Raw genomic sequence first — 24368 nt, 5'->3', positions numbered from 1 at the left:
CTTCTAGAAAGATTACACCTATTTAAACTCCTTCCAAGCCTGCTTGGAGTGCCCCGTTCTCTCCCCCTGCTCCTCTCTCCCCTCTGTCTCTCTCTGTATCTCTCCCTTCTCTCTCTCCTCTCTCTCCCCTCTCTCTCCCCTCTCTCTCCCATTCTCTTTCTCTCCAGGACAAAGCATTATCTCCAAGTGATTTAAAATGCCTGAAGAAAGGAGTGGTAATGGCTTCTGAACAGCTCTGGCTTAAACACGGGCACTGCATATTGGCTTTCAGCTTGATAAATACTTTCTTATAAGATCATAAATATTGGTGGTACCAAAGGTTAATGTAGTATGCAATGCTGTAAAATTCAGCAGGCAACCTGCTAGATCATAATGATGCATTAGCACCTTTCAGAGTGAAGTGTGATGAGTTACAAAGCCCGCTTCTGAGTGGCTACTAACTCAACAAGTGCATAATTGTGTCGGTGGGCCCCGCCACAGCAACAAACATAATTTATGAAGTTAGCACCTTGCCCTTTGTTAAATGCCAAAAAAGAAAAAAGAAAAGAAGGGAACAAGGGAAGGGAAATGATTAGTGGCTTTGACTGAGCTCCTAATCTCTTTTGCAAGCTAGGGATACTTAAAAAGACCCAGATAATTTATTGAATTAAAAGAATAAATAGCAAATAATCCTTACCACCGTCTGAACAGGAACTTCCCTTCGGGCTGGCTGGAGGTGGGTGGGCCTAATAGACAGTTTTCACCATTAGAATGCATAGGCATTTGAGAAAATTCAGGTTCTAAATTGTTTTTATGTTTCCCTTTGATTTGTTTTGAAGTTTGCAATTTGGGGTACTTATTTGATTTTCTTTTTTTTTTTAAATTCAGGTGGAAATGGGTATCATTTCTATTTGTTGGTGTGCTTGGCTTGGTTGGTGTGATGTTGGCAATGGCGTTGGTGTAACTGTGATTAAAGAATGTACAGGGCATCTGCATTTAAAGTAGACAGTCAGCTTTCCTGGGAGTACACCCCCCCCCATACACCCAACCTTGACAGAATGGTGGATGCACCGGTTGCGTGCCATTTGGCTTTACCTCTTTGGTAATGGAACACATCCCCTGCCAGCAAGGATATACTTGGCTCAGCCCATCCCTGTGTCTGCCCGCATCTGTTGACGTCTTGACGGTTCTGGTCCAGTTATAAAAGAACACGCTCCATCACACAGAAATAAGCAGGAGGCACATGTGGTGAGCCATTTGTTCTGTTCACCTTGTGAAACATGCTGGAATGGACCCCGGTGTTCTTCACCGGTCCATCTCCCAGTGAGTCATTGTTAAATGGCACCGAAGTGTGGCGGCAAGCCCTCGGATGGTTGAGATGAACACAGTGGACCCCATGCCCTTGAACTAGGTCTCAGGTACAGACAAGGGAGTACTTGTTCCTCTGGCCAGGCCCTGTTTCCTTCCTCAGTCTCTTCCTTCACCTGACATGTCACAAAGAGCAGAGTCCCCACTGGGTCATCTGCATGCAATGCTACCGTGTCACAGGCTCCCCCTGGGTCTTAGGTCCCAGGCCAGTGAGCCGACCAGCGGCCAGCAGAGAGGAAGCGGCAGATGTGATGGGAGACTCTGATATCACCTGAAAATTAAAGACCCGTGGGTGATGAGCGAGTTGGGAATGGAGTGATCGCTTGTGGGAAGCCACCTTCATGTCTGGAAGCCACCAGCACGGAGCTGGCCTTCCTCGGGGTGGACACTCTTCTTGACTCAGCAGGGAAGTTGCCAGGGTCCCCGTGGCTTCCAGTCACGTTGTCCGTTCAGGATGACGATGATACACAGGCCAGCTTCCACGGCTCTCCGGAGGGCCTGGGCGCGGGGACACGATGATCTGAGAGCACTCGGAAGGCCCGTGGTAGCTGAGCTAACTCGTCCCGTTGGATGTCTCTTGCATTTTTAACGAGGAGCCCGGAGGCACTGTATAAGTAAAACGGCCGAATTATTAAATTACCCACTCTACAGGGCCTCTTATATTAGTCCTTAATTAAATGATGCTTTTCATGTTAACAAACAGCACTCAGAAAAGGAATTCCCATTATTTTTTTAAATTCTATCCTAATAGAATTCGGAAGCCTGGGAAATGAGGTAGCCCAGGGTTTCCGGGCATGTGTCCCCTGGATTTTGAACCCTTTCCCTAAGTTCCTTGGATGACCCACTTCTCCCCCAATTCCAAAATACTCCCTGCACTCCTGCTCTGGGACCCGAGGGAGACACGGGACTGGGTTTCCGTGGCTGATTTGAAAGGGAGTGAAGAAAAGAGGCCGGCAGCCATAGTATTCAGCGCCCATCTGCGAAAACGGAAGTCTGAAAATCAAGGGGGAGGGGTGGGGTTAGAGATGGGGGAGAATGACAGGAGGGGCGACGTGGGTTAAGATGCGTTGGCCTCTTGCACTGAATTGTTGAACTTAAAACCCCTGCAGACGACTGGAGATGATGGGAAACATCACAACAGAAAGCTGGTCAGTCAATTAGGAGTGAACGGTGCATGAGGAGGAGGAAAACGGAATGAGAACGGCAGTATTCTCAGCCCAGGGCCTGGAGGGGCAAAGGATAGGGTCTGCATAGGGGTTCGGGCCTTCAGGAGCTGTTACTTGGAGCAGCTACTAAGAGAGATGATGAGGGCATCGGATAAGAACCTGCTGAGCTTGCAGTGGTTTGGAGGTAGAGAGAATGGACAAGGAAACATCCTGGGGGCAAGTTTTAGAATACCAGAAGTGCTTCACACAAAAAGGAACTAAAGAGGATCCTAACCTAGACCATCAGGATGTAGAAGGGTGGTGGGTCCAAGGGTAGGGAGACAGTGTAAAGAGAGCTGCTTGCAAGCACAGCTTCCCAAGTCGGGATTCAATGATAACAGTGTGGTAGCAAGAGGGAGGCCGGAGCCATTTTCTTTTCCTTTTTTTTTTCTTTTACAACCAACATACACTTACTTGGTGGTTGGTCAAGCAAGGCTGAGCCAAGAAGAACTACTTCTGTCATGGTAAGATGGTGAAGAACAGCCCATCGACGGTGTGGAAGACCCCAGGGGGGTCATTGTCGCCCTGTATCTCCGTCCTGGACTCCCCCAATCCTGTCTGGTGCCCCGGAAGTCAGCCACAGAGATTTTCATTCCACCTGCCTGACACTAGCTCACCACCGCCGTGGCTAATCCCCTATCTACACAGTAGGGAACAGATAAAACTTTGTACCTTGATCCTTTTACTTTGTTCCCAGAGCATCTTCTCTTTTTCTGAGTCTGGAATCTTTCCCCTTTGCACAGTGGAATTTTACCTCTTATACCCACAAATGCTTCTTTATTTCTGTGTCTGGAGAGCTTTGGTCAGTAGCTACTGCTCCTTACATAAGCCTTAGCATCGAGGACATTCTTGCATGGTTAGAGGAGATAGGGCTGTCGGGCTTTAGAATCAGATAGAGAGGCCAGGTGACCTCTCTCCGATGCGTGCAGTGGAGCATAAATTGTCCCCGGAGAAGGCACAGGCTGAGCCTTCTGCAGTGGCCGGAGAGTGACCACCAGGTCAGCGTTCATTGACAATGATGCGTTCCTTTTTTTTTTTTTTTTTTTTAAATGGTGAATCTGAGCTGAGCCCTCAACTTGATCCTTAATATGCGCTGCAGGAGCCAAGAGAAGAAATCCATAGTTCATGACCTGATGGGATTAATGTTGCCAGCGTTTCCAGAGGCCATTTATTTTCGTGTCACCTATTTGTCAATGTCAGGCATTCTCTGACAAATCCTCCCTGTCCATCCACGAAACAAATAAGATATTCCAGGAGGAACATGGCAAGCGCTTGTTCCTTCTCTTCTTTCCCTCCTCTCTGCCTGTCTTCCCTCCCTCCCTCCCTCCCTCCCTCCCTTCCTCCCTTCCTCCCTCCCTTCCTCCCTTCCTTCCTTCCTTCCTTCCTTCTCTCTTTCCTTCCTTCTCTTTTTCCTTCCCTCTCTCTTTCCTTCCCTCCCTCTTTCCTTCCCCCTCCCTCCTTCCTTCCTTCCCTCCCTCCCTCCCTCCCTTCCTTTCTCCCTTTCTTCCTTCAGTCTCTATCACTCATACCATTTCTTTGTTTAATTTCCTGAAGTATACTTGTTTTCAAGAGCAGTGTGCATGGCGTGATCCCCCGTGTCCAGCTGTGTGCATCCCCAAGGAGAAAGGGGACGCCGCCTGTGGTGCTGGCCACCGTGCAAGCGAAGCTCACCACATAGGGCGCTGTTTCACACCATCAGCTGCAGAAGCACGGACATGGCCAGCCTTGAGCACCAAGGTTCAGGGGCAGCACCTGGGCCTTGAGTTTGAGCCTTAGGGGCAGCACCTGGGCCTTGAGTTTGAGCCTTAGGGCCAGTACACACACACACACACACACACACACACACACACACACACACACACACACACACACACACACACACACACACACACACACACACACACACACACACACACACACACACACACACACACACACACACACACACACACACACACACACACACACACACACACACACACACACACACACACACGGAGGAGGTCTGTCTGTCTCATGTCAGGAGCATCACCGCCATCCTTCAGATGAACAGCTGGCTTTGAACTCCCGTGAGTTCAGAAGAGTGAGCCACACACCGGGAACTACTCTTCTGTGCAATTCATTTTAGCTTTTTGCAGCCAGGGATTTTTGCTAGGCAGGTGCTCTACCCCTTGAGCTACAGCATTGGTTCTTTTCATTTGTATTATTTTATTTAACATAGTCTCCTGCTTCTCACCTGGGCCAGCCATGACCCTTATTTCTGCTGTGATGCTAGACCTGCGTCACCACGCCCAGCTTATGTATTGAGATCAGGCCTCTCTAACTTTTTAGCTTGGTTGGCCTGGCACCCTGATCCTCCATCTCCACTTCTGAGTAGCTGGGATTAAAGGGCTCCACCACTGTGCCCAGCCTAGCCTCTCCTCTTTATATACCAGGCACCCAACACCTATAACTTAGCCAGGTCCCAAATGCATTTTTGTTTTGTTTTACGGGTGCCGAACTTTCTAATTTTGTTTTCTTTTCGGGTCCAAAGCCAAGTGCTTGACAGCAAACCTGCAGCGTTGGCCTCCTTAACTCAAGGAAGCCTATTAGTTCAGGCAGTGAAGAAAATAGAAGGTGAAAATACTTGGTGGTGAAGGAGAAAGGAGTCTCATCAATCCAAGGAGTACACACAATTAGCATTCGCAGTAATAAAAGTCGAGGACATAAGTATCCTGTTTATTAATTCCCAATTATACAGCATTGTGTCTTTATAGAAGGCCTGGTAATTAGTAGTCCTCTACTACATTTACTACTCTTCCAGGTAGCATGAGGTATTCAGTGGACTTCCATTAAATTACAACTCCAGCAGTTTTCCTGTTCCCTTGGCTCTCACTGTAGATCAAAGTAGAATAAATAATAATAATAACTAATACTCTTAGCAGTGTTGTAGACACATAAGGCATTCCCTTTCTTTGTTGGATGCCTTCTGAAGTCTCCCTGATTTCCAATGGAATCAGGGCCCAAACCCTGCAAGTGCAAACCTGAGATCCTGCATTGCATCCTGGGACCAAAAGAAAGATGTTCTGTGGCGAGCTGGAGGTGGGGGTGGGGGGGATCTGGGTAAACACTGGTGTTTCTGTAATGTCGGTAGACCAGTGATAGCTTGTTCATGTTGTGTGTACAGTTAGGTCAGCCATCGGGATTAGAGGAAGCTGGTGGGAGAGCGTAGGGTCTCTGTGTATTCCTTGGTGATTCCTGCATCCATTGAATTATTTCAAAAATGCAAAAAAACGGTTTTCCTTCAAAATCATTGTATATCAGTCCTGGGGCTTGAACTCATAGCCTGGGATGCTCCATGATCCTCAGATCTCAGCCTCCTGAGTAGCTGGGATGACAGGCGTGCACCATGGGTGGCTGGTCGCTTGGCATTTTCGCTCGAGGCTGACACGCTCCCTCGAGCCACAGTGCCACCGCCGCCACGTTCACTTGAACAAGTGTGTAGGAATGGATCTGCCCCCTCGGCCGCCTCCCGGTTCATCCCTGGTGGACTCCAGTCCGTTCAGAACGGGCTGGCTTTGCAGGTCTGGGAGGACACTGGTGGCGCTGGGGACATGTGGAGTTCTGAGTTGGTGCCAGGGCCGTGTGAAGAAGGCATGTGGAAGGAAGAGAAGCAGCGGATCGTGTCACGCACCCCTGGACGATGGAGCTGGCCCTCCCGTTCCCAGAGTGTGCTCACAAGCAGTTCTGCAAAATGAGCTCCACTGCGAACTCTTCTTAAGAGAGTTAATTTCTTAGGTGCCTTTTGTAAAATGGCCTCTCTTGTGATTCCGAGCTTGATGTTTTTACCCTTCCATGAAGAGGGGTTGCTCTCGGTAAAGAAGATGGTGATGCTATTCCCTTGTGGACGAGGAGCTAGCTCCCTTCCCTCCCACACCCCGGAGGGTGTGGGCAAAGACACCCCAAAGTTGCGGAGAATACCTTATAATCTCCAGTTCAGTAGAGAAGATGGAGACCCTGAAATCCTCAGAGTCAGCCGCAGGCCTCCTCGTCAGGGCCTCCTGTCCGCCACGGGGTCAAGCCACGGGGTCAACGTGGCGATGATATTCTGGCAAAGCCGTCGTGTAGCTCTACTTTTACATAGTCGAAATGCCCAGGGTTGGGGCCCACGGAAGTCTATGGAGAAGTCTCCATTGATTTCAGTCCCATCCATCCTCCAGCATCGCCCACCACCTTAAAGGCAGAAGTGTTTTCCTGAAGGAGGATGCTGTCCAGTTGAGGGATAAGCAGTTCCCCAAAAGCAAGGGCGCCCCAGGGCTTCCCAGCACACATAAGAGATCCAGCTTCCAGCTCAAGTCCTGGGGGATTTCCCTCTGAGCAGCGACTTTGCTTTGCCATGGAATCTTGTGGCCAGCCAGAGGTGAGTTCCCAGGGCCGAGAACCTTCTAACTTGGGGAAGTTAGCAAAATGGAAGCTTCCAAACCCCAAGCCTGAACTAGCTATGGTATAAAAACCCAAGAAGAAGAAGGAGGAGGAGAAGGAGGAAGATGGAAGGAGAATCTCTTTTATATATTTTTTTCCTCTTGGGTGATACTGAGATTTGAACTCAGGACTTCTTGCTTTGTAGGCAGGTGCTCTACCACTTCCTACTCACATCTCCAGCTCTGATTTGTATGGGTTATTTTTGGAGATGAAGTCTAATAAGTCTTTCTGCCCAGACTAGACTGGAACTGTGATCCTCCAGATCTCAGCCTCCTGAGTAGCTGGGATTCCAGGCACAAGCCACCAACATCTCACAAGATAGAATCCTTTTAAGGATCTCCTCCACCCCTCCACCCCCACCCCCGCTCGCCCAGTGGCTGGGGTAGAACACATTTCTAGAGCCACAGCTCTGTGCACTGGAGAGATAAAAAGTGTGATCTTATATGGCTGGACTTTAAAAAAAAAATAGGAAAGGCTAAATCTACCTATTGGAAAAATCCCACTAAGTTCTGGAAGAAAGCACCAAGTACACTTGTCTCTTTGAAGCATTTATACAAAAAAGAGAAGTACGTAGTAAGGAAAGCCCCATAGATCATAGATGTCCCTGGGATGGTTTTCATCTGAAGTTTCTCTCCTGCTCTGCCACTGAGCTGTGCTCTGGGCCATCTCCACGGGCCTAGAGAATGCACACCATGCAGAGAGCTGCCATTTGGTTCTGTAGAACCTTGCATCCTACCGGAAAGGAAGGGGGCAGTCTGGGTGAGATTGGGGGAATCCGTACCAATGGTCCAGGTCTGTTTTTTAAATATTGAAGTTTGAGGTGAGCTTGGTTTCTGTGTGCATTAGGGGGCTTGGAAATAGAAAAGGAGGGGAGAAGAGAGGAGAAGACGGGAGAAGAAAGGAAGAGGAGAAGCCAAGAGGTTTGGGGGTGAGAGGAGAGAGATCTTTGGGAGAGCCTCTTGGCCCGGGAGAGGGCGAGGCCCCGCCCCCTTTCAGAAGCTCTCTGTCTGTCTCTCTCTGGAGAACCGTCCGTCTCCTGATTGGTTTGGAAGGGGTCAACGTGGACAAGAGAGCGTGAAGCTGTGAGAGGTTTCTGGGGTGTGCTTGGGGGTGTGCCTCTGGTTAGCTGGGGGGCGGGAGATTAGGGGGTATGCTGGCATTTCTGGGCTAGGAGCAGTGTCCTGCACTATGGGTCCTATGGAGCTGGTGTGGGCGCTCGTAATGATCCTGTTCTGTCGGTGGAGGCCTAGAGAGCAACTAGAGCTACACAGCTAGGCAGGCATGGAGTTGGATTCAAACTTGAGTAGTTTGGATTCCAGGACGGACAGACGGACGGATGGACACACGGACACACACACACACGGACACACACACACACACACACACACACACACACACACACACACACACACACACACACACACACACACACACACTGGTGTTATTGCAGTTGTGATCACCATAACTTTTGGTTTCTGGAAATAAAAGCCAAACCTTTGTCATCTATGTCTTCCTCTCTGATAATCAGACATGGGGCTGCAGGGCTCTCTGGCACGTAGTAGATGCTTAGTTAATGCACTTACAAAGTTGTGTGTGTGTGTGAATGAAACCCCTGTCTCTCTTCGGAACAAGCATTCTCCTTTCTCCTTTATTCCCCAGGGTTACAGGCTCTGTTATCATGGCCCTGCCCAGACTTCGCCCAAAGCCATTTGTTGCTTCCTTACCCCCCCCCCCCCGCCCTGCCCCCGTGCCATGCTGTCTGAAGATGGTGACTTTGGGAGGGAATTGGTTTGGGACAGATAGGTAAAGAGTGTGGAGCCTCCACAGAGGAACTGTAGGATCTGTGTAGCCGGAAGTCAGGTGGCCGGGGCGGTCTTGTCTTTGACCATGAGCACTCACGGGAAGGCATCTACCTGCAAGCCAGAAAAAGCCTTCAGGCTGGCCTTCAGGCTCACGCCTGTCATCTTAGCTACTCAGATGCCTGAGATTTCAGGATCATGGCTCAAAGCCAGCCTGGGCAGGAAAGTCCTCGTGAGACTCTGATCTCCAATGAACCACCAGAAAACTGGATGTATAGTGGTGGCTCAAAGTGGTAGAGCACTAGCCTTCAGTGAACAAGCTCAGGGACAGCACCCAGGCCCTGAGTTCAAGTCCCACCACTGACAAAAAAAAACAACAAGAATCCTCAGCAGGAACCACAAGCCCCTTGCCTTCTAATTTGTGCAAAATCAATGTGTGTGGTACCTTCTAATTTGTGCAAAATCAGTGTGTGTGGTACCAGCCGTCAGTCTATGTCAGCAGGCCGACAAGGCACATGCTCCTCACAGCTCATGACTCTTACCGGTGCACCCAGCCCCTGCCTACTCCCCTGCTCCCTCTCCATTTTCAAAGAAGGAGAAATAGCAGAGCAATGTGGCCTGGGCCCCGGCGGCCCCTCCCGCCCTTCCTTCTGGAGGCTTTCTGCGTTGGAGTGGAACAGCGCGTTGATTTTTGCTGAGGGAGCTACGATGCAGTTCTTTCTTAAATCTACATCACCTGGGCCGCCGCAAGCTCTGGAGGAGCCAGGAATGCAGCATTCACTCCATCCAAAGCTGTGCGATTAACTTATTTGTTTGCCTAGTGAGAGATAAAATGAAAAGGCTGGAAGCCGGGCTGTCTCTGTATCGCCCCGGTTTTGAAGTTGGATTGGGAGAAAAAGAAGGAAAAAAACAAACAAACATGGAACAATCGCTAGATGTGAGTTTTAATTCATATTCCCCGGGCTTTACCCATTATACTTTTTCTAATGGAAAATAACTTTGCACACACTCGCTTCTTCCTGTTAAAGGGGGAAATGGGCAATAATGTCTAATGCCAGGTAGGGAGGTGACTTAGTATGCATGGCTTTCTCTGCTCTGCTCCGGTTCACCCCTTCCCACCCCCCATTGGTGTGCTCTACACACATTCTAGATAGAGTTTTGCTTAGAAGACACACACACACACACACACACACACACACACACACACACACACACACACACACACACACACACACACAGATATTCCCCTGAACTTCTCTCAATGGCTTATTTTTTTTTATCAGGTTTACAAATCAAATAGGTATATTGCCGCGTATTGTGATACTATTTTCTGAGCGTATCGTACAATGTATTGAATTATGCCAGCCCCAGGGTGTGTCCTTACTGCCATCTGCAGATGTGGAGAAAGAGAGAGGGTATGGGAGGGAGGGAAGGAGAGGAAGGGAGAGAAGGAGGGAGAGAGAGAGAGGGCAAAGGGAGAGGGGCGAGCCTGTGCACTCTGCATTTGCTTGGTGCCCGGCATGACTGGCTACATCACAACCACTATTCAGACTGCGAGAGGAGACGGAGCAAGTGTTTGTTACACCAATCAATTTGGCCCAAAGTACATCACAGTGGGTATTCAACCATTGCTCAAATAATATTGTCAACTTAATCAAATCGTGCCTCCAAGACACTGGAAGGGCTCTCTCTCCCCCTCCCTTTCCCTCTCTCTCCCCCTCTCCCCTCTCTCTCCCCTTCTCTCCCTTTCTCTCTCCCTCTCTCTCTTCCTCTCCCCTCTCTCTCCCTCTCTCTCTCTCTCTGAAATATCTTGATAAGTGAAGCTGTGTGTTCAGAAGTACTTCTTCATCTCCAGGAATGGTGGTGGTGGTACGTATGGAGGGGAGGAAAGAGGTAGGAGAGGAGGGATACCACGTCTCTTCTCCAGGCTGGTGTGGAGAAATTAGTTGTGTTGTGTTGAAGGCTGGGACTCCATATCGGGAAGGCAGGACTGGGTTTGGGTTAGAAGGAGGAGCTCATGAGGAAAGAAGCCGGATCTGAAGAGATCTTCTAGAATGATCCAGGAAAGAGTCACCGAGCTCTTTACTGCGTTCTAGCCGGCAGACTTAAACTTGCCTTGGCTGGATTGCCGTGTCTCGCAGCGCAGGGTTTGGCGTCAAGGTTGCACGCGTGATTTTATCCACCCCTCTCTCCGTATTCAGCGTCAGTGAAACCATTCTGCACGGAACCCCATCTCCTCCCCCCTGTGGACACCTCCCTCCCCCTCCTCGCCTTGTCTGCATTCTGTGCAAAGGACAGAGAAGTCAACTCAAAGTTACTCTGATAAATTAGAGCTTAACCCTGGCGACGGTGGCAGGAGGCGTTGGCAGCGCCTGTCTGGTGTTCAGCAGTTGGTCTGTGGGTTCTGATCCCAATCTCCTCATCCCTTTGACTCTGGTCCAGATCTAGAGCCCAGCCCTTAGTGGTGCAGAGAGGCTTCATTGCCTGGTATATGCTCTGTGGTCTCTAGCCCTGTTCTTAAGTGTTCCCGGCCATCTTCACCTGGGCCATGGTCAGCCGCTGCGGCATGAGAGTCCAAGGTATGAAGACAGGGATCCCAGAGGTCTGTCTTACCCTCTTCCTAGCTGGGTAAGTTTGGATAGCCTACACAACCTTGCTGAGCCTTGGGTTTCAAGAGTATAGAGAATTCAGTAGGCCAAGCCATGGAAACCTCTGGAGAAGATACTCTGCCCCTACAAGGTTGTCTGGCAAGTCCTCCACCACTAACCCTTGATCCAGGTCTGCATCTTGCTGATAAGCAGCCATCCCAAGGTGGCGTTCATCTTCAGCACTGACAGCCAGTGGCCATTTTTCTTGACTCAGGCTAGGATACACCAGATATCCTTCCACTGTCACCCTGACCCACGCCCGCAGGTATCTCTCCATCGTCCTACAGAGAGCTCCTGAAGCTGTATGCAACATTTAGACGTGCATGCCTTTCTCCTTAGGCTGAGGGGTCCGCAGTTTCCCTGAAACCTTCAGTGTGCACACACGCGCACACACACACACACACAGAACTAACTTGAGAAGTGAGGAAGAGGAGCGAGGAAGCGGAACAGAGCGAATTTGATCCCAGTGTGTCACACGAATACATGGGGGAAAAATCACAATGGGACTACCACTTTATGTTCGTTAAAAAGGCAAGGGAAAGAAACATGTCAACATAGGATGAAGGGAAATCCCGTGAGATGATTACCAATAATAACAGCAATGGGAATCACAACTGGCCGGGCACCAGTGACTCCCCCTGCAGTAGCAGCTACTCAGGAGGCTGGGCTCTGAGCATTGCGGTTCAAAGCCAGCTGGGGCAGGAAAGCTCGTGAGACTCTTATCGCCAGTGAACTATTGAAAAACAAAAAAAAGCCAAAACCCTGGAAATGGCTCAAAGTGGTAGAATGTTAGACTTGAGCATAAAGTCTCAGGGACAGCGCTCAGGTCCTGAGTTCAAGCCCCAGTATAGGCACAACAAAGAAGGAAGGGAGGAAGGAAGGGAAGGAAGGAGAGGGAGGGAAGGGAAGGGAAGGAAGGGAAGGAAGGGAGGGAGGGAGGGAAGGGAAGGAGAGGGAGAGACGGAAGGAAGGAAGGGAACGGAAGAAAGGAAGGAAGGAAGGAGGGAAGGGAAGGAAGGAAAGGAAAGAAGGAAGGGAGGAAGGAAGGGAGGAAGGAAGGAAGGAAGGGAGGGAGGGAGGGAGGGAGGGAGAAAGGGAGAGAGGGAGAAAGGGAGGGAGGGAGGGAAGGAGAAAGGGAGAGAGGGAGGGAGGGAGAAAGGGAGGGAGGGAGGAAGGAAGGAAGGAAGGAAGGAAGGAAGGAAGGAAGGAAGGAAGGATCGATCACTTGGAGTGTGAGTGCAATGCTCAGCCTCAGCCATTGCTGCGGGGACAGTTCTTTCTCGGTCTGGCCTTCTCTATTTTCCTTCTCCTGGAATCTGTTCTCTTGGTTATCTGCCCCTTGCCACACCCGTTACATGCCACACACTCTGTCTGAAGCACCGGGGTCCAATAGAATTTTCGGTCAAGAAAACTTTCGGCCGGAGCTGGCGCAGGTGGCCGTTGGAGGCCGGCACGGGTTGACGTGGAAGCTGTGGAAGCTGCGGTTGAAGCCGGCAGACGCTGAGGGCTGCGACAGGCTGAAGTTGAAGGCTGGCGCCAAGGGGCGTCACCAGATGAAACGGGGAGTTGCAGCCCGCAGGTTGGCTCTTCATTCTGGGATCCGTTCCTGGTGGTTTCCTCTCATCCCTTCTCCTCTGTGCTCAAGGCTACTTCATAGCCCATCTCTCCAGGGCCTCACACACGTCACCCAGGAAAAGCTCCTCATGCTGTGCTCAGGGCAGCAGCGGCCTCGCTGCTTTCTACACCCTGCTTCATCCTTTGTCACATTCAGCAGACACTGCCCTGCTGCAGGGAGTCAGTACCCTTGCGGGGTCTGTTGCCCGCTGAGTGCTCAAACTGTGGGCGGTTTCTTGTGACGAGAGACTGCATCGAACTTTTCCTTAGATGTAAGCAGCGATGACTTGGGTCATGGGGCCCTCCGTGATCCAAGTGGCCTGATTGACACGTGTCTGGAACTGAGTGTGTTCCGAGTCTCAACACAGATGACGGATTTCCCATTAAAAAAAGCCAGGATCCACACTGAGCTCACGAGCCGCGTGTGTCCAGCAGACGCAGGTTCTCAGAGCCTTAGCAGGAAGAGAGAAAACATAAAAGCCCGTGTTGCACTGGTGACGTGGAAATGAGAGACACCGATCAGTCGGTGTCCAGTGAGTGCGTGCGTTGTTCTGATGCGTTGGGCTGCATTCCCCTGAACCTGCTGTTCGGCGTCTCCTAATGACTCTCTAGCTTCTAGGTTTGGTTGACGACTTTGTGGTATACTCCCTAGGTTTGGAACCACCATGCTTCACTCCCTCATCCCCGGCTCTAGACTGACCAGAGACAGCCCTGTGAGGGCTGCCTCTTATCTGGCCTTAATGCTGGGAAGACTGGGGCTCCAAAGGGTTCAAGTCCCCAGACCAGTAAGTGATGGTATTGTCCTAGCTCAGAGAGGTTTAGGCATAACGATTCCTTACCTGTGCTTCTACGTCCACTGCCCCGTCCTCCTCCCACGATGCTGCCGGGCAGGTGGGTTCCGCATCTACTGATCTCAGGTAGGCCCTTCAATGTCTCCTAGCCTACAAAGGCAATGGAGGCGGGGGGTAGGGAGAGATCCTTATTTCTACATGGCTGTGTGTATTCTCTCAAATAGCCACCTCTGGATTGGTCGATATGAAAATCCAATCTCCGGATTGGTCGATATGAAAATCCAATTTTACTGGGATTAGCTGTGGGTTGCTCAGAGCTATTCATTGAATTAGGACGGTTATAGCAAAGGGAGCCCTGCAGATCTTTATTAAGGTCTTTGTGAAAGCACTAAGCGATCTTCAAGAGATTAAAGTGCCGGTGGTGTTTTTCTTAACATTTATAACCTGGGCCGCTACCCCTGGGGAGTTTGTTTATTAAGAAAAATGCTGCAGCAAACACCCCGCCTCCTAATAAGGCCATCACAGTAGGCTGGCATAGGAGCTGCCATTGGGGTCTTAATGAGCTTATTGAAAATCTCTGCCCAGTGCTGCCTGGGAAGGAGCCCCTTGGGGTTAATGGAGCCTCCGTTACCACGGGACCCCATGGGCTTCCCCGCCTAATGGGAAGGCTGCATCCCAGAGCTGCTCATATCTAAGGGCCTGAGAACTGGAGAGCAAAAGCAAATAGTTATTAACGCTGCCCAAAATAATGATGATCACCACCGATCACCTTGTGAATTTGCAAAGACAGATGTGGAATATGAGAGACATTTCTTTCTGGAAGCTGGGGAAGAGCTTTCTAGCCCAGCTTAGAGCTATCAGCTACTCTGTGCTCATGGCCAAATGTAGAAAGGCAAAATGACCAAGCCTGGGCTGAGGAAGGTGAGAAGATTCAATCACCTCTGTGTTCCTAGACTCTTACTACAGGAGTTTCTGTGGACAAATAAGATCTTGGGCCAGCTCGGGGTGGGACATTTTACCTACTTCTAGTGGTTGTGTTCCTGAAGCCAGTTGGGTTGGAGGTCAGACACTCTTTGATAACTGGTACCACATGAGCTTCTGGTGTTTTGATTATAGAGGATTAGATGGGTGGTTCCCAAAACCATGTCTGTTTTCCAACCCATAGGAACCATTAGTGAACTAGTGAACGTGACCTGTTTGGTTTGATAAAATTTCACTGAAGATGTAGTTAAGTATCATGAGTCAAGATGATCCTGAGTTTAGGATGAGCGCTAAATATAATGACTTGGTCTCCTAAGGAGAAGAGAAACTAGAGGCACATTTGAATCAGACACACCCCAGGAATTCGGTCACAGGGAGAGAGGGTCTCAGATCAGAGACAAGTCATTCCTGCCAAGGCAAAGGAGACCCAGAACCATCAGAGGCAGCTACCAGAGGCAACTAAGGAATTTTCTGTAGTTTCCGGTCACTGGCATGACAGTTCAGGTTTTGTGGTCGTCGTGGACCTTTGCCTCCATAACTGTTGAGTAGAGAAAGTTCTGGTTTGGGTTTTGGCTTTCTTTTTTTTTAAGCCCCCCAATTTATGATAATCTGTCAGGAGACAAAAATAAGAGACAGCTAGCTTCCTGCCAAGGTAACACAAAACCTGGGATTCTTAATTTATAAAGAGGTGGCTGGGAGATGATGATGAGATCTGTTTACCTCATGGTGGCCAGGAAGCAAAGAGAGAAAGGAAAATGGGGGAGACCCTTTGGAGAAGGATTTCCAATGATCTCACTTCCCACCAGTCAACCTTCCTCTTCGAAGTTCTACCACAGCTCAAAGCAACCAAGGCCGGCAACAGAACATTCCAGATCCAACCTGTAGCCGAGGCCTTACAGACACAAGTCTATTTGGAATATGTTTTCCCCCAGAAAACCCCCAGGGAAATGGTAATAGAAAGAAATGACATTTGTAAGAAGAACTAATGATTCTAAACTCCTCTGGTTCATGGCTCTGTGGTAACCACCGGACAGTATATATTTCTTGCTACATCTGATCCTACTCCCAAGGTTATAGAGTTTCTGCCATCATTGTTCTTTACAAATAAGTAAACTGAGGTTCAGAGTGGGTAAATTGACTTGCCTGAAATGAGTACTTGGTGGAGGTGAGCTCATATGCAGGACTTATGTGATTCAGTAACCCTGGTTCTTCAAACAGCCTCACGCACAAGCATGCTTAGTTTGAAAGATTCATTTTTCTATCCCTCTCAATCCATTTAGGCTGCCGTTTGTCCTCTTGTCTATCCATGTGAAGGCTCAGCATCCTGAAACTGTTTGAGAATGTTCTGTGTTTTTACAGCTATATATGTATAACAGTTGTTTGTGGATGTTTGTGTATAAATGTACATACTACAGAATGATTAATTAAGCATTATATATCAGAAGAAACAACTCAAAGATTTCTCCAAAGTCCTGTTTTACTGGAGATGATTAATTTTAATTTTCACGTGAGTGGCATAATGCTATTAATCACTTAATACGTTTAATCATAATCTCTGTAATTCCTAATTAGGTTTATTATTAAACTGAAACATTCCACAGTTGTACACAAATCCAAATCTAAGTCCCTTTCTTGGAATCAGGAAGACCTTGTTTTAATTTTTTTGCATTCAAGCAGCAACTTTTCGCAGTCTAGAAAAATGAGCAGGAAGCTCAGGGTCTTAGCTATTGCTTATGCAAATTACAGCCTCCTGGTCAGGTACCAGAGGCAATGAGGAGTGACATGCTGTCAAAACGCAGGGTGTGTGTTAGCTGTGATAACCTGTTCTCACAGCGAAGGAAAACACAGTCTCTGTTCTGTTTAGATCTCAGGATTACAGTGCTCCTCCAGTGTCATCGAAGGTTGCTGGATTGCTATTTACTCATTCAATAATCCATTCATTCATTCATTCATTCATTCATGTAGCACATCAGCCAGTCACTTAACAGACATGTAACATTGTGTTCCACGCCAGTCATAACTTGTGGCTCCTCACAGCTTCTTGGAAGGTCACTCTCTGGTTTTGCATCCACGGCCCTCCCCTCCCCAACACCCACATTTCTGTAGTCTATTCTCCTTCCCATAGTTCCTGATGTCCCCTCTGACTGTCAACCCTGCTGTCTACACAGACTGCCCTGGATTGCCATCTTGCATCTCAGCCTCTTCGTGCATGCTTTGTTCTCTTGGCACACACCAGCCTTCTCTGTTATTCCCAGCCTTTTGCCTAAGACCTAATCCCCAGAGCTGGTTTGCCTTGGAGCACCCAGTTTGCACTTTTTACCTGGGACCTGAGGCTGCTTGTCCCTCTCTGATTCATTTGTCTTACCGGTGTCACAAAGACTACCTGCGGGCATCGCCACTGTCTTTTGCTACCTCTTCCACTCACCCGGGAAGTAGGAACCTTCTAGAAGAAGGTTCTTCTTCCTGCTCACTCCTCAGTGTCAGCAAAAACATGGCAGGAGAGGTGTCATAGCAATATTGTACTTGAACGCTGAGGAGGTCCTCAGAACTGGGTTTCTAATATCGCAAGAAGGGTGTGTGAACCACTGGGGGCGGTCCAGACTCCCAAATGCAATTCTGGGTGTGTTGAAAAATGCAAAGGAAATCTTCCAGCACATGCAAAGGGTGATGAGAAAACTGCTAATTGTGCCCTGTAATCGGGGTGTTGCTTTTTTGTTTCACTTGGTAAGACTGTCTCCTCTAAGGTTGTATTATTTTACACCTGGCTGCCTGCCTTGATAGTTTGGTCTCCGTTATGTGCTTCTAAAGTGCTTATAAGTAAGTGAGGATGATTCTTGTTGTTGTTCATGAACCTGATAGGCTTGGGCACGGACGCCATCTTTGTTTCAAAGCAGCAGGAATCTGACCAGGCTGGCATATCTACTGTCACCTAGAGGCAGGGTGGATGAATTACAAAGAAAAGGTCTGAAGAAAGGAAGTATTTCCAAGATGGTAGCCTCTATGGGTTGGTGACCTTCCTCCTTGTTCCTGCCTATTTAGAGACAGCTAGTGCTAGAGATTGGTGTCAGTGCAGGTACAGTGACAAGGCTTCTTCTGTGTGGGGGAGGGCAGGACAGGGTCATGCAAGACGCTGATAATAACCTCCAATCTGCCACACCAATGTGGCCCAGCAGAAGTTTACTGCAGAGATAGAAATATTCTAGATCCATGCAGTCAAATACAGAAGCACTAACTTGTGGCTATCACACACTTGAAATGCAAGCTAATGCACATAAGCAAATTTTACACATAATTAAATTTTAATCCATTTAAATTTAAACTGCCAAATGCAGTCAACAGGGGTGGACAGGACGGATCTGCACAATTAAGAAACTAAGTTTAAAACCCTTCCAAAAGTTAAGCCAATCAGCTGAGTCCTTGAACTACAGAACCCCATAGGGCCTTTTCAGAGCTTTTTTGTAACTGTTGTTAGTACTATTATTTGTATAGGCTCAGTAATGATGTATACATATCTGAAGAATCTGAGCAGCGTTGACTAAGAACTGTACTATTTTAACTCTAATAAATCTGTGTGTGTGCATATGTGTGTGTGTGTGTGTGTGTGTGTACAAAGGCTTGAACTCAGGTCCTAACACTCAGGTCCTAAATTCCTCACTTTGCTTTATTGCTCAAGGCTAGCATGCTACCCCTTGAGCCGTACCTCCACGTCAGCTTTTGGCTTGTTAATTGGAGATAGGAGTCTCTCTGATTTGTCTACCAGGGCTGGTAGACAACCAGATCCTCAGATCTCAGCCTCCTGAGCCGCTAAGATTACAGACATGAGCTACCAGTTCCGAGTCATTGCTTCCTTGTAGCTGAGTTTTTCACTTCCCAGCACCTTCTAGACCTCTTCCTTGGGTTTATTGGTCTTCACGATTCTTATCATTGTTGACTTTCAACTCTGCGTTTATTTATGGTGGGTTTTTTAGATTGTATGTTGATTCTTTTTTAAGTAGTTGTCAGAGGGGTTACAATTCAACAATACAATGCATCTTGATCAAAGCTACCCCTTCCATCACTCTTCCCCACCCCCATCTCCCCAAGCCCTCCCTTCCCCTCCATTTCCCTAGTTTCCTAGCATGTACATGGAATATCATGACTGCCTTCTCCACACCTTTCCTCTCTCATGCTTTCCTGTGGAATTTTTAGCGTGTCTACAGGGCACTGATTTCTGCCTACGCTGTTTACCATGACATCTCAGCCCCGGGTTGTACACTCATGCTGCAGAGGTGGGGAAACAAATATTGTTGAGTAAAGGAAATGGCTCTTTCGTTTCTTCCCTTTATCTTTTTCTTCAGGCATTTTCTCTTTCTCGGGGCAGCAAAGGTGCGTCTTGGCGTGGACTAAGAGCCTCTCTGCTTTCTTCTTGTTCCTTTAGCAGACAGACGATGCCGTACCGACAGACGGTCAGCCTCAGACACAACCTTCCGAAAACACGGAAAACAAGTCTCAGCCCAAGAGGCTGCATGTGTCCAACATCCCCTTCCGGTTCCGAGATCCTGACCTCCGACAAATGTTTGGTGTAAGTACAGCCTCTCCCTTCAGAGCCTCCCTGCCTCGGAAGCCACGTCGTCAAAGGTGAAATGTTCCTGTCGCGTCTGTGGACGTTTTGTCGGCAGGGCTTCTTTATGGTAATCTGGTAATAAGGCCTCCTGGGTTTCTGTGTTCCCAAATGGACATCTTCTAGGAAGTTGATTTGAATGGCGAGTGGCAAAATAAACTCCTAGATGACTCGTTGCCAAATCCAAATGATGATCAAAACCAGTGGGGTGGGGACTCCCCAGGTCGCAGCTGAAATACACCCTGGGAGTTGTTGCTCGCTCAGCCCCTCCATATTCCTCCACTCCAGCCTCTTTCCCAGGCACTGTGTCTGACAGCCATAGTGAGAGACTGCTTCTGCATGAAGCATAGCAGAAAAACACAAAGCACCCCTAGAACAGCAACAAAACTCTACAGATTGCTTCGTAGGTCAGAGGGCATTTCTGGCCATGCACATTTTTGCCCCTCCCCCCCACTCTGCAGTCAGTGCCGGAAGGTTCCGAGGCATCGCAGGACACAGGTGCTATGATGTGAACACCATGACGGAGGAGCGGCCTGGCCCAGGCCCGTTCCTGAAGCCCAGAACAGCCCAGGTGCCAACAGCCTGCTTCCTCCCAGGTTGGCATGACCCTGGTTTTGTTCTTCCAAAAGACATCTGCATTCCCATCCTCCCAGGGAAAGAGAGGAATCTGCTGCTTCTTTGGTCTCCACACCACGCCAAGTCCCTAGCAATCATGGGGCTCTGAGATCTTTCGTCCCTTTGTCTGCAGATCTAGTCCATCCTAGTAAGCGAGCATCTGTGGGAGGCACATCCTTAGCGTCTGACTTAGGGCGGGCTGTTTGGAGACACCGTTCTGAGATGCAGATGTGACAAAAGGAGATGAATGCTTTCTCCATATCTCCTGAAGCCCAGCGCGGCTCTCCAGTGCATGAGTGAGCCATCTGCTTCTTCTGGGCTCTGGGATTTGGGGGTTAGCTGACACCTTTTATTTCTTTAACGCCCACGATGCTTATCAAGTATGCATCTGACACAAACTCGGAGCCAGCCTCCTAATATTGAAGATACCCAGGCTTGCGTGCTGACATTTCTGTAGAAAAGGTCAGCCTCTGCACTTTTATCTCACTCATTTGGTAATAACCTTGAGTTGAGCCCTCTAACTCTTGCAGAACAGAGATACCCCCAGGCACTTTCAGGTCAAAGATGACTTTGAAAAGTGCAGAGCATTCAGAGTGAGAGTCAAGGTTAAGTGTGTGCAAAGCACTGAGACTAGGTTTGAATGATGGCCAGCCGAGGAATTATATTCTTCTCGCCATGTCAGGTCAGGACAATGTCTTGCTATTCAGTCTATCTCTTCTCATCAAGTGTCACTGTAATGTTGACTTTGAACTTGATCCTCTTAATAACCAGCCTGGTGCTCTTTCACTGATACCATGCATGCAGCCAACCCTAGTTTCTACCCTGAAGGGTGCCTTTTCCTGCCTGGTGGTCTTCGTTATCTTGAAATTCACCCGAGGCTACCGTGGTAAGTCAGAAAAGTAATGCAGAATATTCACTGCTGGAGATCACAGAGAAGAGCTTACATTAATATCTAAACTTCTCTCTCCTTTTAGGGGTAGCTACGGCAGATAACAGATAACATACGAGGAGAGACAGAGAGATAGGAAGACAGAACGAAAGAGACAGAGGAGGGAGACACCCAGGTGTCCCTACTACACTTTATCAAACGTGGATCAGAATCTCCTTAGAGAGCCACTTTATTTTTTTAAGTGAAAATTCCCAAGCAGATGATAAGGTATTGATTTGACAATAAGATAGATTCTCTTAGTATCTGTCAATGAAGGAGATACGGTGTACATTCAAGCACACTATCACTTCTGTTCATCACAAACAGCATCTGTGCCCGTTCAAAAAAGTAGGTGACACTGGGCTTCACAAGCCTGTCATCCTAGCTACTCAGGAGGCTGAGATCTGAGGATCATGGTTTGGAGCCAGCCTGGACAGGAAAGTTCATGAGATTCTTTCAATTCTCCAAAATATTCCAGAAGGAGAGCCATGGCTCAAGTGGTAGAGAGCTAGCCTTGAGCAAATAAAGCTCAGAGACAGCACCCAGACCCTGAGTTTAAGCTGTAGGACTTTTGCACGTGTGCGCACACACACACACAGTATGCAGGGAAGAGTATGCAGGACTTTGTATGACAATAAAAACTGCCAGGTACATATGGTTTTATAGACCACTTACGATCACTCCAAGGCCTAACTTAGCCTACAACCAGCATTCTGAAGGAAAGAATTATGATTTATCCCCTAAGAATCTGAGCTTCCCAGCCAACTATTGCTCACAAAGCCATTTAGCAGCATGAATTCACTGACGGGCCTTTGCAGCATCCTGACTGGCCTCCCATCCTGAGTCCCGGGAATCTCACTTCGCTGCTTCTTTTGAGTCATCATACTTACTGCACAGAAGCGCATCTGCATCCTCACTTGCTCTGCCCCAGACCCTTCAGACATGAGCACTCTCTCCTCAGTGAGCTTCCGCCTTCTGTCTTTGCCCTCACCTTTTGGCATTGTTGAAGATAGTTACAGAAAAATAAAACACTCACGAAGGTCTCTGAATTGTTTTTCCGTTCTTCTTCTTTGTTCAATACAGGTGTTGGGGATTTTGAAGTCAAAAATGAAACCGAGGCCCCCAAACAGACTTCTTTTTCAAATTTCCTAAGAGTTTGCAGTATTCCTGTCAAGTTCAGAAACCATTGATACATCGCTTGACATGGTCTTATCTATATTATCTATTTATTTGTCATCTACCTATCAATCATCTATCATTTGTCATATGTCCATTTATCTATCATCAACCCATCAATAAATCCATCTACTTATCCATTCATCCTCTATCTGTCTGTCTGTCTGTCTGTCTGTCTGTCTGTCTGTCTATCTGTCTGTCTGTCTGTCTATCTTAGGGGTACTGAGGATTGAAATCAGAGCTCCCTGCCTGCTACTCCATGTCCCTCTCACATTCAGTCTTTTTACTTTACTTCTGTTTTTCAGCTAGGCTCTTGTGTTTTGCCTAGCTGGCCTGGGACCATGATCCTCTTAGCTCTGCCTTTTGGGTAGCTAGGATGATAGGGTGTATGCTGTAGGTTGGCCTTATGGTCTGTTGTTGGCATTGTTGTCAGTGGTTTAATTCATTGAGCTTGGAATCCTTGGTGATTTGTCTTCCATCTTTCATGTCCATCCTCTTTCTTTCAGATATACTTGTCTCAACGTTTGACATTAAATCTCGTCGTTCACTGTAGGTTTTGTTGTTGTCATCGTTTGTTTGCTTGCTTTCATAATGGAACATTCCCCGGGGTAAGAAGTTCAGTAGCTACAATATCCAAAGCAGAAGCCAGAGCCTTTAGAGAAAGTACCAGTGAGGATGTGAGCTAATGGGTCTATTGTATTATTCAAGGCATTGATTCCAAAGGCTTTTACAGGGTAGGTCAGTTCATCCCATGCCTCTTGAGATCTGTTATCAGCTCAGCGAGGGACCAGCCGTGAGCACTGAGTCCTTACCAAATGAACTTGTTTGTGGATGTATGAGTCATTCATTAGTTATAGAAGGGGCATTCATTGTGATGTTTCAATTCGTGCTCACTATGGATGATGAGACCCATCCTCCGCGGCCCACTTCTGAAGCGATGTCAAGCGCATGCCTGGCTCTAGCTGCATGTATCACACATGCCACTGTGACCACATCCATCCTCTTCCACCCTTCCTCCTCCCTCTCTCATTGAACAACCCGACGAGAGCAGGGTGGGGATTTCCATCCAGTGGATTGCAGTGTTCCAATTCTGAATTAGAATACTTACTGGACCTTAATGCTTAGGTTGCTTTCACCTATGGCTGCATGCATGTTTGTTGGGTCTGAGGTGAGAGAACTGAGCTCTGACCCATGCACCTCTGAGCTACAACACACAGAATCGTTCTCAAGTCTCCAGTTTGCAAAATACCTTTCTTGATGCCATAGGCTTGCTTTTGTGATCAAGGTAGAGACCCTCTGCTGTGTTCTAGGGGCTCACGCCTGTAATCCTAGCTCCTCAGGAGGCTAAGATCTGAGGATCACAGTCGAAAGCCAGCCCGGGTAGAAAAGCCTAAGATGCTCTTCAGTTAACCAGCAAAATGCCAGACTGGATGTGTGGTTAAATCAGTAGAGCACCAGTCTTAAGTCTCCCCCTCCCACCAAAAAAAAAACACAGAAACAAAATCCAAACCAGAGCTCAAGACTTTGGTCTCTCTGGAAAGAAAATAATCTTTAAGTCTTTCATAAGTGCCACCCCCCCCAAAAAAAAATGGGTCACACAGTTGTTAGCACGTGCACAAAAATGATGATCGTTTCTAATGGGCAAACTAAAGAGTAAAGATGAAGGGCCAGGGTCTAGAATGCTTTGCCTAGCATGGATGAACTAAGTTCAATCCCCAGCACCACAACATCATCACCGGCTTCTTTGTGCTTTCTCTGGCAAAGCAAAGTTGCACTCTCTCCCCCATCCCCCCCCCCCCCCCGGTGTCATGGATAGTAAAGCCATTTGGGGATGTGGCACCGTGCCTCCCATGTCTACATTAACGCAGGGCCTATAAAAAGCCAGAACGCTCCGTATGCAGCCTTTGAACTAACGTGTACTTTGGATGTTTGATGTTGTATCTGTTAAACAATTTTCCAGAGAAAGATTGTTTGATCCGAGAATTTCTAGAACCACCTGGGTCACATATTTGCTCAAAAACATAGCCTCAGAGCTTCTAGATCTCGCTGTGGATACAGCCACGGAGGGGTGTGTGTGCAATGTGGTTGAAGGCTCCCCAGCACTACGTTGAGCAAACAAATGCTAGTGATGTCTGGGAATGAGTCGTGTCTATGCGAATTGAAAACGTGCCAGCTGTGTTTATATCATTAGCGCCAAACTTCC

At 48.2% G+C, this 24368-nt stretch overlaps 1 protein-coding gene across 2 annotated transcripts in view; it reads left to right on the top strand.

Moving 5' to 3' along the window:
• Rbfox1 (RNA binding fox-1 homolog 1) overlaps positions 1–24368 on the top strand; it is a 297876-nt gene that overhangs the window by 180343 nt on the left and 93165 nt on the right. For both annotated transcript variants that reach the window (XM_042698275.1, XM_042698276.1), the window contains exon 3: positions 19264–19407. In XM_042698275.1, the coding sequence (XP_042554209.1) occupies positions 19264–19407 (144 nt within the window). The remainder of the gene's footprint in view (positions 1–19263; positions 19408–24368) is intronic.

This window comes from Dipodomys spectabilis, unplaced genomic scaffold, assembly GCF_019054845.1.
Source record: "Dipodomys spectabilis isolate Male_0828 unplaced genomic scaffold, ASM1905484v1 ptg000231l, whole genome shotgun sequence".
NCBI lineage: Eukaryota > Metazoa > Chordata > Mammalia > Rodentia > Heteromyidae > Dipodomys > Dipodomys spectabilis.
The sequence above is the reverse complement of the archived record's forward strand: the minus strand, read 5'-3'. Positions and strand labels throughout refer to the sequence as shown.